Source organism: Eleutherodactylus coqui, chromosome 10, assembly GCF_035609145.1.
Source record: "Eleutherodactylus coqui strain aEleCoq1 chromosome 10, aEleCoq1.hap1, whole genome shotgun sequence".
Classification (NCBI taxonomy): domain Eukaryota; kingdom Metazoa; phylum Chordata; class Amphibia; order Anura; family Eleutherodactylidae; genus Eleutherodactylus; species Eleutherodactylus coqui.
The window spans coordinates 56,623,759-56,636,280 of NC_089846.1; the positions used below are offsets into that span (position 1 = coordinate 56,623,759).

Genomic DNA, 12,522 nt, shown 5'->3' on the forward strand with positions numbered 1-12,522 from the left:
CCGGAGAAGCGAGAGGCAACGCCATCACAGACTACACAGCAAAGGCAGCGGCCCTCAAGCCGTGGAAGACAGAAGAAAAGAAGAATTTGATAATAACTTTGGACTTTGACTACACTTGGACTTTGATATGAACTTGGACTTTGATAATAATTTTGGACTTTAACCATAAACTTGGACTTTGATAAAAACTTGGACTTTGATATGCTAAAGACTTTACAGTTACGAGCCAGCAAGGAAGAAAAGACAAATGGACTAAAAAGGGACGGCATAGGGTGAACAGTCAACAGCACTTGCCTACCATAGTCCCTGTGCCCCATGATGGCCCAGCTGACGCACGGAAAGACGAACCTCTCAAAGCAGCAATGATGTCGACGCTTGAACTAGGACGGGTGGCTCCTTGGTTTTCTGTAGCTGCTGCATCATTTGTCCAATTTTGCATGATCTTTGCTGTAAGCAACAGGGCAGAAGTAAATTTGCCACATAACACTTGCCGGGACCACTCTACCCATTTCAGGGATTGCAAATTGGCTACACTCAGCTCCTACTTGTTGGGAAGCATGAATATGTGCTTGTTGTTGTTGATTTCTTTTCAGGTTGGAGACCTACTCTGTTACCAAAGTAAATAAGCAGGTAACCGCACGGAAGCTCATGAATGAGGTAATCCGCAGATACGGAGCACCGGAAGTGATTGAGTCAAACAAAGGTACACACTTCACAGGTGAAATAATGCAACACATCATGTCTGTTTTGGGTATATTTCAGGCTTTTCACACACCCTACCGTCCGCGGAGTAGGGGGAAAGTAGATACAAAAGGCAATGAAGAAAATGGGCAAATCTTGAATTGAGTGTCTTCCATTAGTTTTTCTTTTTCTCCGGAGGATACATGCCACAGTATCAGAGTTTGGGGAATGATTTTCTTGTTAATTTTGTCATAGGCCTCTCCAAGGAATTGTCAATAATGCATTCTGCAGTCTCTGCTTTTCTCCCAGGTCCTACAGATGAGTGTCACAATCTAAAACCAGGTGACAGGGTCTATGTAAAAAAGTTTGAGAGAAACCCGGTTTAAAGGTCCCTACCAGATGTTGCTCACCACCCCAACTGCAGTCAAGCTCGAAGGAAAGCGCACTTGGATCCACACTTCGCACTGAAAAAACTAATGATCCTGTATATCCTTTACATGCTATAATGTGGTACAATTTCACTAACACACACCTTTGACTACTGTACACTAGCCCCCTGTTTCAGAACAAATTAATACAATCAAATGTGCAATATGAAGCCTACACTGAGGGTGAGAATCCAACACCGCATCGTCCTAAGAGAGACATTGACACTCTAGGTGGTAACTTTAATCCACATGTATACATAGATGCAATAGGAGTGCCAAGGGGGGTGCCAGATGAATTTAATTCTAGAGATCAGGTTAAAGCAGGTTTTGAGTCCTTATTTGCTATTGTCACTGTTAATAATAATGTAGATTGGATGAATTATATCTATTACAATCAGCAGAGGTTTGTAAACTACACCAGAGATGCTTTACAAGGGTTAGCTGACCAGTTAGGGCCCACTGCATCCATGGCGTTCCAAAATAGAGTGGCCGTGGATATGATTTTAGCAGAAAGAGGTTGGGTATGTAACTTCCTGTATGTGTATTATCCCTGTGATCAAAAAGAGTATGAGTAAGGGACTGGACAATGTGACACCAACATTTCCCTTGTTTGAAAAAAGATGAAGAGCCAGTTCCGATAATGCCAACCAGATACGTTACCAGAAAAATGGAGAGATGGACTAGTACTGCGCCTGCCTCGGTCTCATAAGATGGACTGTCAGTGGAATTCCCATTTGCCTAGGGACAGTGCAGAAGACCTTAGGTTCCGGTGAGGGCACACCCTGTGGGGTGTTAACTCGTACAGATAGAGGGTATGGATGCCCGGAAATAAGCCCAGGGAATCCATGGCCTCCTTCTGAGGTGAGGTAGGGATCCCTCCCTTTTAGGAGTAGGGACTTACGGGCAGTGGAGAAACCCTGACGCAAGGGAGAGGCGACCAAGGAAGAGTGCAAGGTCTGATGCTTGATCTCCATATTAAGTTTTTTAGGGGGGTTTGTGAGGGTATATATATATATTGCCATATGTTCTTTATACTTTTATACCTATATGCAAGTTTTATTCAATTCCAAATGAGAAAAAAACTTATATATGTCGCCTTACATCAGATATTCCAAGGCTTTGCAAGGCTGAGAGATGTTCTAGAAATTCAGAGATGATACCGAACCAGACATGAAGAACGCGTGTACTTGGCCGTTTTCCCAGAAACAAGATATCAAGATGTTCAACCATGTACATAATTTTCACTGTCTTAGGCCGGAAATCCGGACTTCCCATATATGGTTATAAGCCCATCACCCCTTATTGGTGATGGGACAAAGGGTATAAGATCTCATGTAATCTGTAATAAAGCACGACGGCAAAGCGCAGCCATGCCCCGTGTGAGGAATTATACCAGACCTCCCTGTGTGGTGTCTCTTCTTACCGCCGGCAATGGGGCAAGTGGGGTGGGCCCGATTGGTGCTGTACTTAGAATATAATAACCCTGACACCGGACTCCGTGAACTTTCCAAAGGTTGGGCATCGGTCACGACAAACTCCTCAGGTGAGAAAGGAACCGTTTTTTCCCACTCATGGCAGGGACCTGAGAACAGTTCCTGGGAGTCTGCCTGCTCAGAATATGTCCTTTTCATGGGGTGAGGAGGCTGGGAGGAAGGAGGAGCAGTCAGAGGATTCAGAGTTGCAGTCCCTAGGCCGGGAGTAGTGGACTGCGTAGAAGACTGGGTCATCGATACATTGCTGGATGCATTTTTTGCCATCCACGACAGGACCTGCTCACACTGCTCTGTTTGTAATAAAGGTCTACCACGCGGACCCGTAAATTGTGATATGAAGCTGGGGAGCCCAGAAACTTGCCTCTCTCCTAATCCCGCAGCAGCCGGCTGTGATGCAGAGTTAGATGGCATCCAACATCAGAAGGAATCATAGGGGGGGAGGAAAAAAGAAACATGAAGAGGGGGGAAGAGGGGGAAAGAGAGAAGGAGAAACCAAGAAACAAAGGTTAAAGGCACATCTTGTGTTGCAGATACAGAATTTAAATGTGTGCATGTGATTCACAACCGATCTGGAGCCTGCAACAACCACATAGACGGGCATCTGCCAAAGTAGCAGTCACTGAAAAGAAAAACAGAAAACAACTTACAATAATACCCAGAGTGCGTGCGCAGCGAGTGCCGCTGGATACTACAGTCAATAACATGAAAGCCAAGCTGGTGCTACGATACCAATGCACTATCCAGAATGGCGGCCAACAGGTGAGAACTTGCATAGGTGGTTTTAATCATTTTAATTGTAAGTGGGTGTGTTTTAGGTGTATATAAGGTGTGCTGCTAGTATGTTAAATTAGCTTCACAAAGATCTGTTGAGGGTCAAAACGTTGCTGAGATGGCCACAGGGAATAAAGGTCTTTTACTTTTTGGGAAAATGCACTGTGTGATGCTGCCTTATATGTGAATACATTGGACTGATTTTGGAGACCAAGGATCTAGTCTCATCTTGGCTCGCATCACATCCAAATCTATTTCACCATATTGGTCTTATTGGTGAGTGCTGTTGGTTTCTACCTGCTATAAAGTGGGTAAGTCTATTTCATTTTCCAAGGTTTAAAGTCAAAGTTTGAGAACCGCAGTACTGTAGGCAAGCTATTTGGAAAATCTGCTCTCAATGCTGACAAAGGCATCCTTGCTTCCTATAAAGTCTCTTTATTAATAGCACAATGTGGCAAATGACACACTATTGGGGAAATACTTGTGTTAGCCGCAGTTAAAGAGATTGTCAGTACTATGCTGAGGCCTGACATGTGTGCCATTGTGAAATCCATTCCTTTGAGTAATGATTGACACAGTTTCAATAAGAATTGACGTGGTGGCTGCTGATGTGGAAGAAACGCTTTTGGACGTGTTAAAGAACACAGAATTTGTAATGCAAATTGACAAGTCAATGGTGAGAGACAATGAAGCATTGCTGCTAGCTTACATTCGTTTCATTAATCTGAATGAAGAGGTAGTGGAGGAACTGTTGTTTAACAGAAATGTAACCGCCGAAAGGCTCCTCTATTAACAAAAGAGTGGAAGAATTTTTGCAAGAAAAACAAATGTACTTGCTTGTGCAACCGACGGAGCTGCATCCATGATCGGTCTAGGCCATGATGAAGAGTTCCAAGAACTTCAATGAACAGTAACAGTATAAACTTTATTACACTCCATAGGAGGGTTCGTGTACTTAAACATTGATGGAAGCAGAAAATAGAAATTGTCCACCTATTACTGATTAATGCCAAATTAGCCATAGCAAGGAACTGAAAGACCACAAAGCCGCCTTTCCTTTCAAAATATTATAGACAGGATGTCTGAACACTGAACTTATGAAAAAATACAAGCTATTACGAACAACAAAATACCCATTTATGAGGCTTCTTGGTCACCATGGATAAACTACTACAATAGGAAGACACAATAATAGGCAGCACTGCAGAGTAGGGAATTAGTATTTACTACTGTAACACTAGCAAGCGGTAATGTCATACCCCCCATCCCCTCCTCTTCCTCCTTCCTCCCTGTTAACGCCTCTTCACCCAGTTATAACATACAAGATAACTGTAATGACTTACATGTATAAGTTTATTGAAATTGTGTATTACACTCCAGTTGGTTGAGTACAAAGGAGATGTAACAAGTTATCATTTCAAGTGTCATAACACAAGATTTTCTTAAAGTGACAGTAACCACTACTTGTGGTGCATTCTCATAATCTGACATTTATCTCTGCATGTGCCAATTTATCTCCTCCAGGTGGCGGCAGCAAGGCACATGCCTGACAGGCCTTCTGTAATCATTGACCAATACCTGCGTCACTCTCCAACCTGACCCTTCACATTCCATAGTGGCTGCGTCCTTTCCTCACAGTACGACTGATATCATAGACACCATTAGCACTCGGGTCTTTTACACAACACGTGCGGTTCTATCCCTGCATTACATACAGTTCCACATATACACTTATCCAGTGCCTTGCTGCACTCTTAAAAAATAATTCACATTACACTTTACATCATGAACATATTGCATTGCAACATAACTGGTTAACCATTGAAAGACCTTGCACCTTACTATACCGTGGCGCTAACTCTAATCACGCTCACTCACATGTTCCAACAAGTCCATATCCACAGCCCTGCCAGCGAGTGGCACGTATCATTCACAGGGTAAAGCATACACTTATGACCTTGCGGTATCTGTTTCATTGAACATCTGCCCTCCCAGAGTGCTTGATCCACAGTAATGGTTCGGTCGCACTTCAGCTTTGACATCAACACCTTTGTGTCGGCATTTGCTGGGAGAGAGACTCCCGCGCCTCCCTTGTGCTCCGGGGTTCTTTGTCCTAGTGGTCAGGTCAGTCTTCCATCTTCGGCCCCTGGTTATCAGGGCCCTCTGGTCTCTTCCTCTTGGCAGCCCCCCTGCCTGAGAAAGTTGCTACTGTGCTCCCCTAAGTTAGGCCTCTACCACTTTAAGACTCTCACTGGCTGCTTAAACTACTGTGCCACTTTGTGCTGCGCTCCTAAATTGTGGCGCAGCTCTTAAACCTTTCATAGGGTGCCTGAGGTGCCTCGACAATTCCTGTATGTTCGGAAATGGGGCAGTTCTTTACTGTAGTAATTCGCTATTCACATCATCTCTGACATCCCAAAAGGAGGCCCTTGCTCTGTGACTCGCAGCCTCCCATCTGCTCAGTGCTGTTAGTGCAACACTACTCCCATCTCCCTGCTGTTCCACTGACGGAGCACACAGCGCCTGAAGCACCTCTTTTTCTGGCACTTCAGAGCGCCTGTCAGCTTCCGTTCTCTGCTTTGGCCGCATCGAGGGGACAGGGCTTAGTGCGGCTGAGCGCCAGTATAGTAAGTGGGATAGCGGGGCACCACTCACTCTTCTTACAAAAGTTTATCGATTCTCTTGTTAAACAGCCTCTCCAACTTTATTCCAGACTCATTGGATCCCTATTCCTGGCCAGGCTGGACTGTACAATAGTTAGTGGCAACTATATGGTGTACATCTACTACTTGCGGTTTGTTAAGAGACTATTTGTCATATATATATATATATATATATATATATATATGGTTTAATTCCTGTAATAGAAAACTGTGTAACTTGTTTAGAGCTCTTTGAATACCAGTTATCCGTGGAGTAATTTCATCATCCAATTTTCAGTAAAGTTCTGTTTACTTGCTTACTCTGTGTAATGAACGCTTTCTATTTAAAGTCATTTCTCGCAGCTTTCATCTGTTTCATAGGTAGCACATAGACTACAACAATTGTACACCTGACCTGTATATTCTATCATGTCTGGAAGGGATGGTGTTTTGGTCATTTTCCATCTGACTGATGTAAATGTTTTTCTTTCTCTCCAAAGTCTTCATTTCTCGCCAATCACGTGACCAGCAGTTCCTGTAAATTCCTCGCAGTGTGTACACACACATTGGGGGTGCAGGGTGTTGAACTTGGCATAGCTGGCATAGACAGAGAAATCCTAACACAACTAATCTGTTTACCTTTCTGGAAACTCCTCCAATGCAGAACCAAAAATAAACTAAGAACTATTGCCCAAGATCCAAAATCCTGCACCTGCTGCAAGACATAAATGTCAGAAGAGCGTTGCTTTAGTCTTCTCTCTATAGAGTACATGCACCGGAGATACAACTGTGCATTGGGGCTATCAACTGACCGTCAGAGATCCCAGGTTGCAGACCCCCGCCGATCAACTATTGATGATCTATCCTGAGGATAAGTCCGCAAGAGTGAAGTCCTAAACAGCCTAATTAAGCTGAATGTCTGCCCTGTAATACCACAATCTCCCTGCAGGTGTTTCTTTCCTTCAGAAATCCCATTAATCCAGCACCAATAGGACCTGTTAAATACTGGATTATCAAATACTCTGGATTATCACACACATGAATTAGGGGGCCAACATAATTAGACACCAGTACTAATGTACCTATCGGCTGTGTAAATGTTTCAACAATCAGCTGACGAAAGAGCAAACTTGTTCTTCGACTGCCGGTCTCGTTTATGCTCTGATTTCCCCATGTCAAAAGACCATGAGGATACATTTACACATAGCGGATTTTGATGATGATCTGCAGCAGATTTCAACCTTTCACTTTTAGAAAAGGAGAAGTCTTCTGTGAATATGCAAGAAAATCTGCATTAGTGCAAATTTTAATGCAGAATTTGAGGTTTTATTGTGGATCTCCCACTATGTGTGAATGTACCATAACATTCGAGAGGATCTATTGCTACTTTAGCAAGGCCAAAAGTAAACTAAACAGCCTCCACAGGTCATGTGTGGAACTGCAACCTACCTACCAGAGTAGGAGACACTGTAAAAGACTCGCCCTAAAGGGCTATTGATGTCATAGAGGTAGACTGTTAAAGTGCGCCAAAAATTGCACCAAAATCACAGTGTGCACCAAATTTGTGCCAAATGTTGGCACAACAGTAGATGCCCAATGCACACAAGCTGATTGGCTGATGCTTTGCTACAAAAGAGACAATTTTTTCTGCATAATGGGGCACAGGGACTGAAAGGAAGGCTACAGGAGCTGCTGAGAGGAGAGAAGGCACTAGACAGATACAAGAAAGCTGTTGCCTGGAGAACTGAACAACACCAGCCTTAGGACGGAGAGAGGAGCAGAGAGCAGCACTTACACCCCTACCCCTATCCTCCCAGACAATGCTGTGGAATTGCTAAACTTGGTTGAAATAGTAATTTCCAAACAACAAACTGTAAGTGATGTCGACCTCTGAACAGATTTTGGCACTGTATGTGTGCACACAGGGAGTTGGCAATAGTTAGCCAGCAGGCCTGCTGCAGGAGTTAGGAGCTGCACCAGGGGCATTGGACCGTTAACAAATATCTGTTGTTCATGCTTCTGATTACAGACTAGGATATATTCATAGGGGAAGGTAAAATAGCCACTTGGGGAGTGTGGGAGCTATATAGACATGCTGCAAGTTATATTCTATAATCTGTATTTCTAAAGAACTGCATCGACATTAGTAAAATGTTAGAGAAATCGTTAAGAAGGAATAATTATGTTGTCTAGAGAATCTAAGGGAAAGTTTAATTACTTTTCATTTCATTCTCTTGCTCAGTCGGATCCCTTTGTTCCTGCACCTCCTCCTGCAACAACACAACAGTTGCTATGGGACCTGCAGCTAAGGGCCCTTTCCAAGCTTTACATGTGAGAGAGCTAGTGATCACTATGCATAGAGAGGTCAAGTAATGGAAGAAAAGTAAAGACCATAATAATTTTCATCATGTCATGAGGTCTGTTTCTTTTGATGTCGGTCAGATAGAGAGGGACAATTTTACAAGTTTTGCTTTGAAGCCCAATGGTTCCTTATTGTGCCTAGGGTGTGCTCATATACCCCATGACCATGACCCCTGATTGCTTCTGTGCCCCTGGTGCCATACTCTAACCATCATAGATCTTCCAGCCAGAAATACTTATTTTCACTTTATGCAGCTTTTGCAAAATCTATATAGGGAAGCAAACAACACGAAGATGAGAAGTGGCCAGTATGCACCATCCGATGTAAGAATCTGGAGGTTCAGCATGTTCTACTTTTAGGATTTTTTTTCTTTCTTCCCTTTTTCTATTTAGTTCCTATCAAAGTTCTGCTCATCTTCTCTTATCTCAGCCCATCCTCCCTTGTTGAAATATTTGGCTGCTCTTCTCTCTGCCTCAGTCCCAGGTCCGGCACCATGGGGAGATCTGCTCTGCTGTGCTTTCTCCTATGGGCGACCATATCCTCTATCAGTGACGCGCAAAGTCCGTCGTAAGTCCTAAATATGTTTTATCATTTATATATGTGTTATCTGACCATGTGCTAACTATCATATGGCGTTCTTCTATATGCATTTTCTTCATGTTCCCTACAAATCTTCTTCCTCCCTCATGTTACTTTATCTCTTTATGGGGATTCTATTGGTTCTAGTAAATAGGTTTCTACTAATAAATGTGCTCACAATTTACAATGTAAACTGTGTTACAATTCAGTACCAGAGAACTGATCTCAGGACCCCTGGCTGGAAGCAGCACTTCTACCCTTTCCTTGGAAACAGAGAAACAAAGCATTGTTTAGAAAGTCAGTCTAATAGCGTCCATATAGCAGTGTCATATAGTGCTCAATCATAACAGTGTCACACGGTGCTCAATAATAAGTGTCATATATTGCCCAATTATAAGCGTCATACAGCACCCAATAATAATAGTAACTTACAGTGCCCAATAATGTCAGTATGGCGCAATGCTCAATAATAACACTGACATACAGTGCTGAATAATAACAGTTTCATACAGTGCTCAATAGTAAAGTGTCATATGGTGCCCAATAAGATTAGTGACATACAGTGACCAATATTAGGTGTCATACAATGCCCAATAATAACAGCATGATACAGTTCTGAATAACAACTGTCGCATCTTACCAATAATAGTAGTAACATACAGTGCCCAATAGTGATAAGTGTATACAGTGCCAAATAATTACAGTGCTATATAGTGCTCAATAAAAAAGTGTCATACAGTGCCCAATAATAAGAGGAAGGCTGAGCTCACATGGGCGGATCAGATTCTGCATGCGGGATGCCCGCATCTGGTGTGAGCCCAGTCGGTCAGCCCGCGTACCTCTTTTTTCTGTAATGCGGATGACCGCGGTGGCTTGCCGTTGGTCATGTGCAATACATTTTTTTTTTTCCAATGTTTGTATTTCCCACGTCGTCGCTAAGTGATGACACGGGTACCCACAGCCCATACGCAATGTTAATTGCGTATGGGCTACAGGTCAGACGGCCTCCATTGACTTCAACGGAGGCCGTCTGCGGCAAAATAGACAATGCTGCGATTTTTCCTTTGCTCGCGTAATACACAATTCGTATCTGCAAGTGTGAGCGAAAAAGCGAAAGTACATGCTTTTCAATGCCCACATTTTGTCTCGGATCCTCCATGCAGGTGCCGATTGCGAGTTCCACAATTGGAATCTGCTCGTGTAAGCCCAGCCTATCATATAGTGTCTAATAATGTGTCATAGAGTGCTGAATAATATGAGTGACACAGTGCCCAATAATAACAGTGAAATACACTGACCAATAATAAAGTATCACACTACGCCCAGTGATGTCAGTGTCAATGTAGCAATCCATACTAATATTATGAATGCAGAAGTCACTTTTGTCTGTCTGTTACATTTTCACGGCTAGACGGCTGAAGCGATTGTGATGAAATTTGCCAGGGAGATGCTTGCATCTTGAGGAAGGACATCGGCTACGTTTTATCCCAAAAATGTATAGAGTCCTCTAAGGAACGTGACAAGACAGATTTATTTGGTGATTCGCAGGCACACCTCCACTCTACCACCGGCATCGCACTGTACGACGAGGCGGAGGGAAGTGGGTGCACATCATATGGTAGGCCTCCCCAATCGAGCAGATACGTGAGAGCAGACGTCGTTGCCACTTGTATGCGATTATTAAGTGCGATGGAAGGGAAGGGGGCGCACATCACAAGCCAGGCCCCCCCAAACGGGCAAACATGTAGGGGCAGACGTTGTTGCTGCACGTATGCGATTATTAAGGTGGCAGGGATTCCTGGAATTGCCTGGGATTAAAAACTTAACCAAAGACACATTTACATGGATTGAGATTTTAAAGAAAATCTGTGTTGCCCATAGCAACCAATCACAGCACAGCTTTTATTTTACCACAACTGTGTAAGAAATGAAAGCTGAACTCTAGGAACCAATCACAGCGCAGCTTTCATTTTACATCAGCAGTATAACAAATTCCCTCTAAAAATAGCATTTGCGATGACGATCAATAAGGCTCAAGGGCAAACACTTAAGGTAGCAGGTGTACATTTAGAAAAAACATGTTTTTCTCATGTGCAACTGTGTGGGGTGTCCACACGTGTATACAGCCCACAAAACCTTTATATCCTAGCAAAAGATGACAAGACCAAAATGTTGTGTAAAGAACTGTGCTGACAGCAGATTGCAGTTACATTCCTTTCACTATTTCAACTTTTTATGTTTAAATATACAGGAAAACACAGATTAGATTAAAAAAATACAAATTCCACGCGGACAAAGTCGCAGGTAACAAGCTAGTCAATAATAAAGTGTCATACAGTGCCGAATAAGAAGTATCACATAGTGCTCAATAATAGTAACAGTGTCACAAGGCTACCCAACTGTTGGAGAGACTGTAAGAGGGTGAAGTGGACCTGTAGAGTAGTCTGATTGTCTTGGTGACTTATGTTTGGTCTGCACTTGTCTTCTTGTAGAGGGAAGCCTCAAATAGAAAGATACCCCACATTACAAGCCCTAATAGCAACAATACCCCCTTTAGACCTCCTGCGGACAGCCGGGTCGAATTCCGATGTGAGCCGTGCCCCTGCAGTGACCTGGCGCTCACCACCTTCCGGCATCTCGCTCTGCACCATCTGTCGCACAGCTGCGCATACCAGAGCCCACGTGTCACCAGTGACGTTTCTGTGTGGGCCTGTACGAGGCTCTCACAGAAATAGGACATGCCCCAATTTCTTTACCGTGTGAGTTTTCACGCGGTCAAATCGCAGCTGTTTGCATCAGATTGCATTATCTAATGCAATCCTATGTCATTCTGCGGGAAATCCCACTGCGGAATTTCCGCCGTATGTATTTGGCCTTAATTAAAAAAGTTCTTACTATTGTTTTCCTAAATTGATAGCCCGATGTTTACTCTTAAACACAGGACGGAATGTTTTCTTGACCATCTATATCTAACACCCAGATTACTAACTTTGCTCGCTATATAATGGTTTCAACCTATACCATTACCTAGAATCGTACCACAGTTTTTCTTTTCTTTTTCAACTTTACTTAGCATTTATTCTGTTAAAACTTAATAAAAACCCAATGTTTCAAAAAAACAAACAAACTGGTAATACTTGTCTCCATCTGATTTGCAGGTTCTTGATTACTGCCCCTCGTCTTCTGCACCTAGGTGTGGGGGAAGATGTGTGGGTGCAAGTGGAGTGGCCCCAGGGCGCACCAGCTGCCAATAGTGACGTCCAAGTGGAAATATACCTGCGAGACCAGATAAGTTATATAGATTGTTCCAAGCGATATACTGTAAATCTGAACCAAAGGAGCAACTACATCACCAAACAGACAATAGAGGTAAAGACAACCACTACTAGTGACGTGTCTGCTGTCTGTACATGAGGGAAACTATCTGATTCTCGTGAATGTAAAATATCACAGGATTGAGCTGGCCAGGTGACAACCAGTATAGATCCTATAGGGTTTGTGGTCACCAGTTTTCAGTTTTCCCAGGCTTTAGGTGGGATTTCTTATGTCTAGGCAGCTATATGCAC

At 43.3% G+C, this 12,522-nt stretch overlaps 1 protein-coding gene across 1 annotated transcript in view; it reads left to right on the plus strand.

Annotated features, from left to right (window-relative positions):
- Positions 1–8,824: 8,824 nt before the first annotated feature.
- Positions 8,825–12,522, plus strand: part of LOC136580461 (complement C4-B-like) — a 67,649-nt gene continuing 63,951 nt past the window's right edge. The window contains exons 1-2 of the mRNA XM_066581043.1: positions 8,825–8,944; positions 12,115–12,325. Of these exons, the coding sequence (XP_066437140.1) occupies positions 8,871–8,944; positions 12,115–12,325 (285 nt within the window). The 5' untranslated portion in view covers positions 8,825–8,870. The remainder of the gene's footprint in view (positions 8,945–12,114; positions 12,326–12,522) is intronic.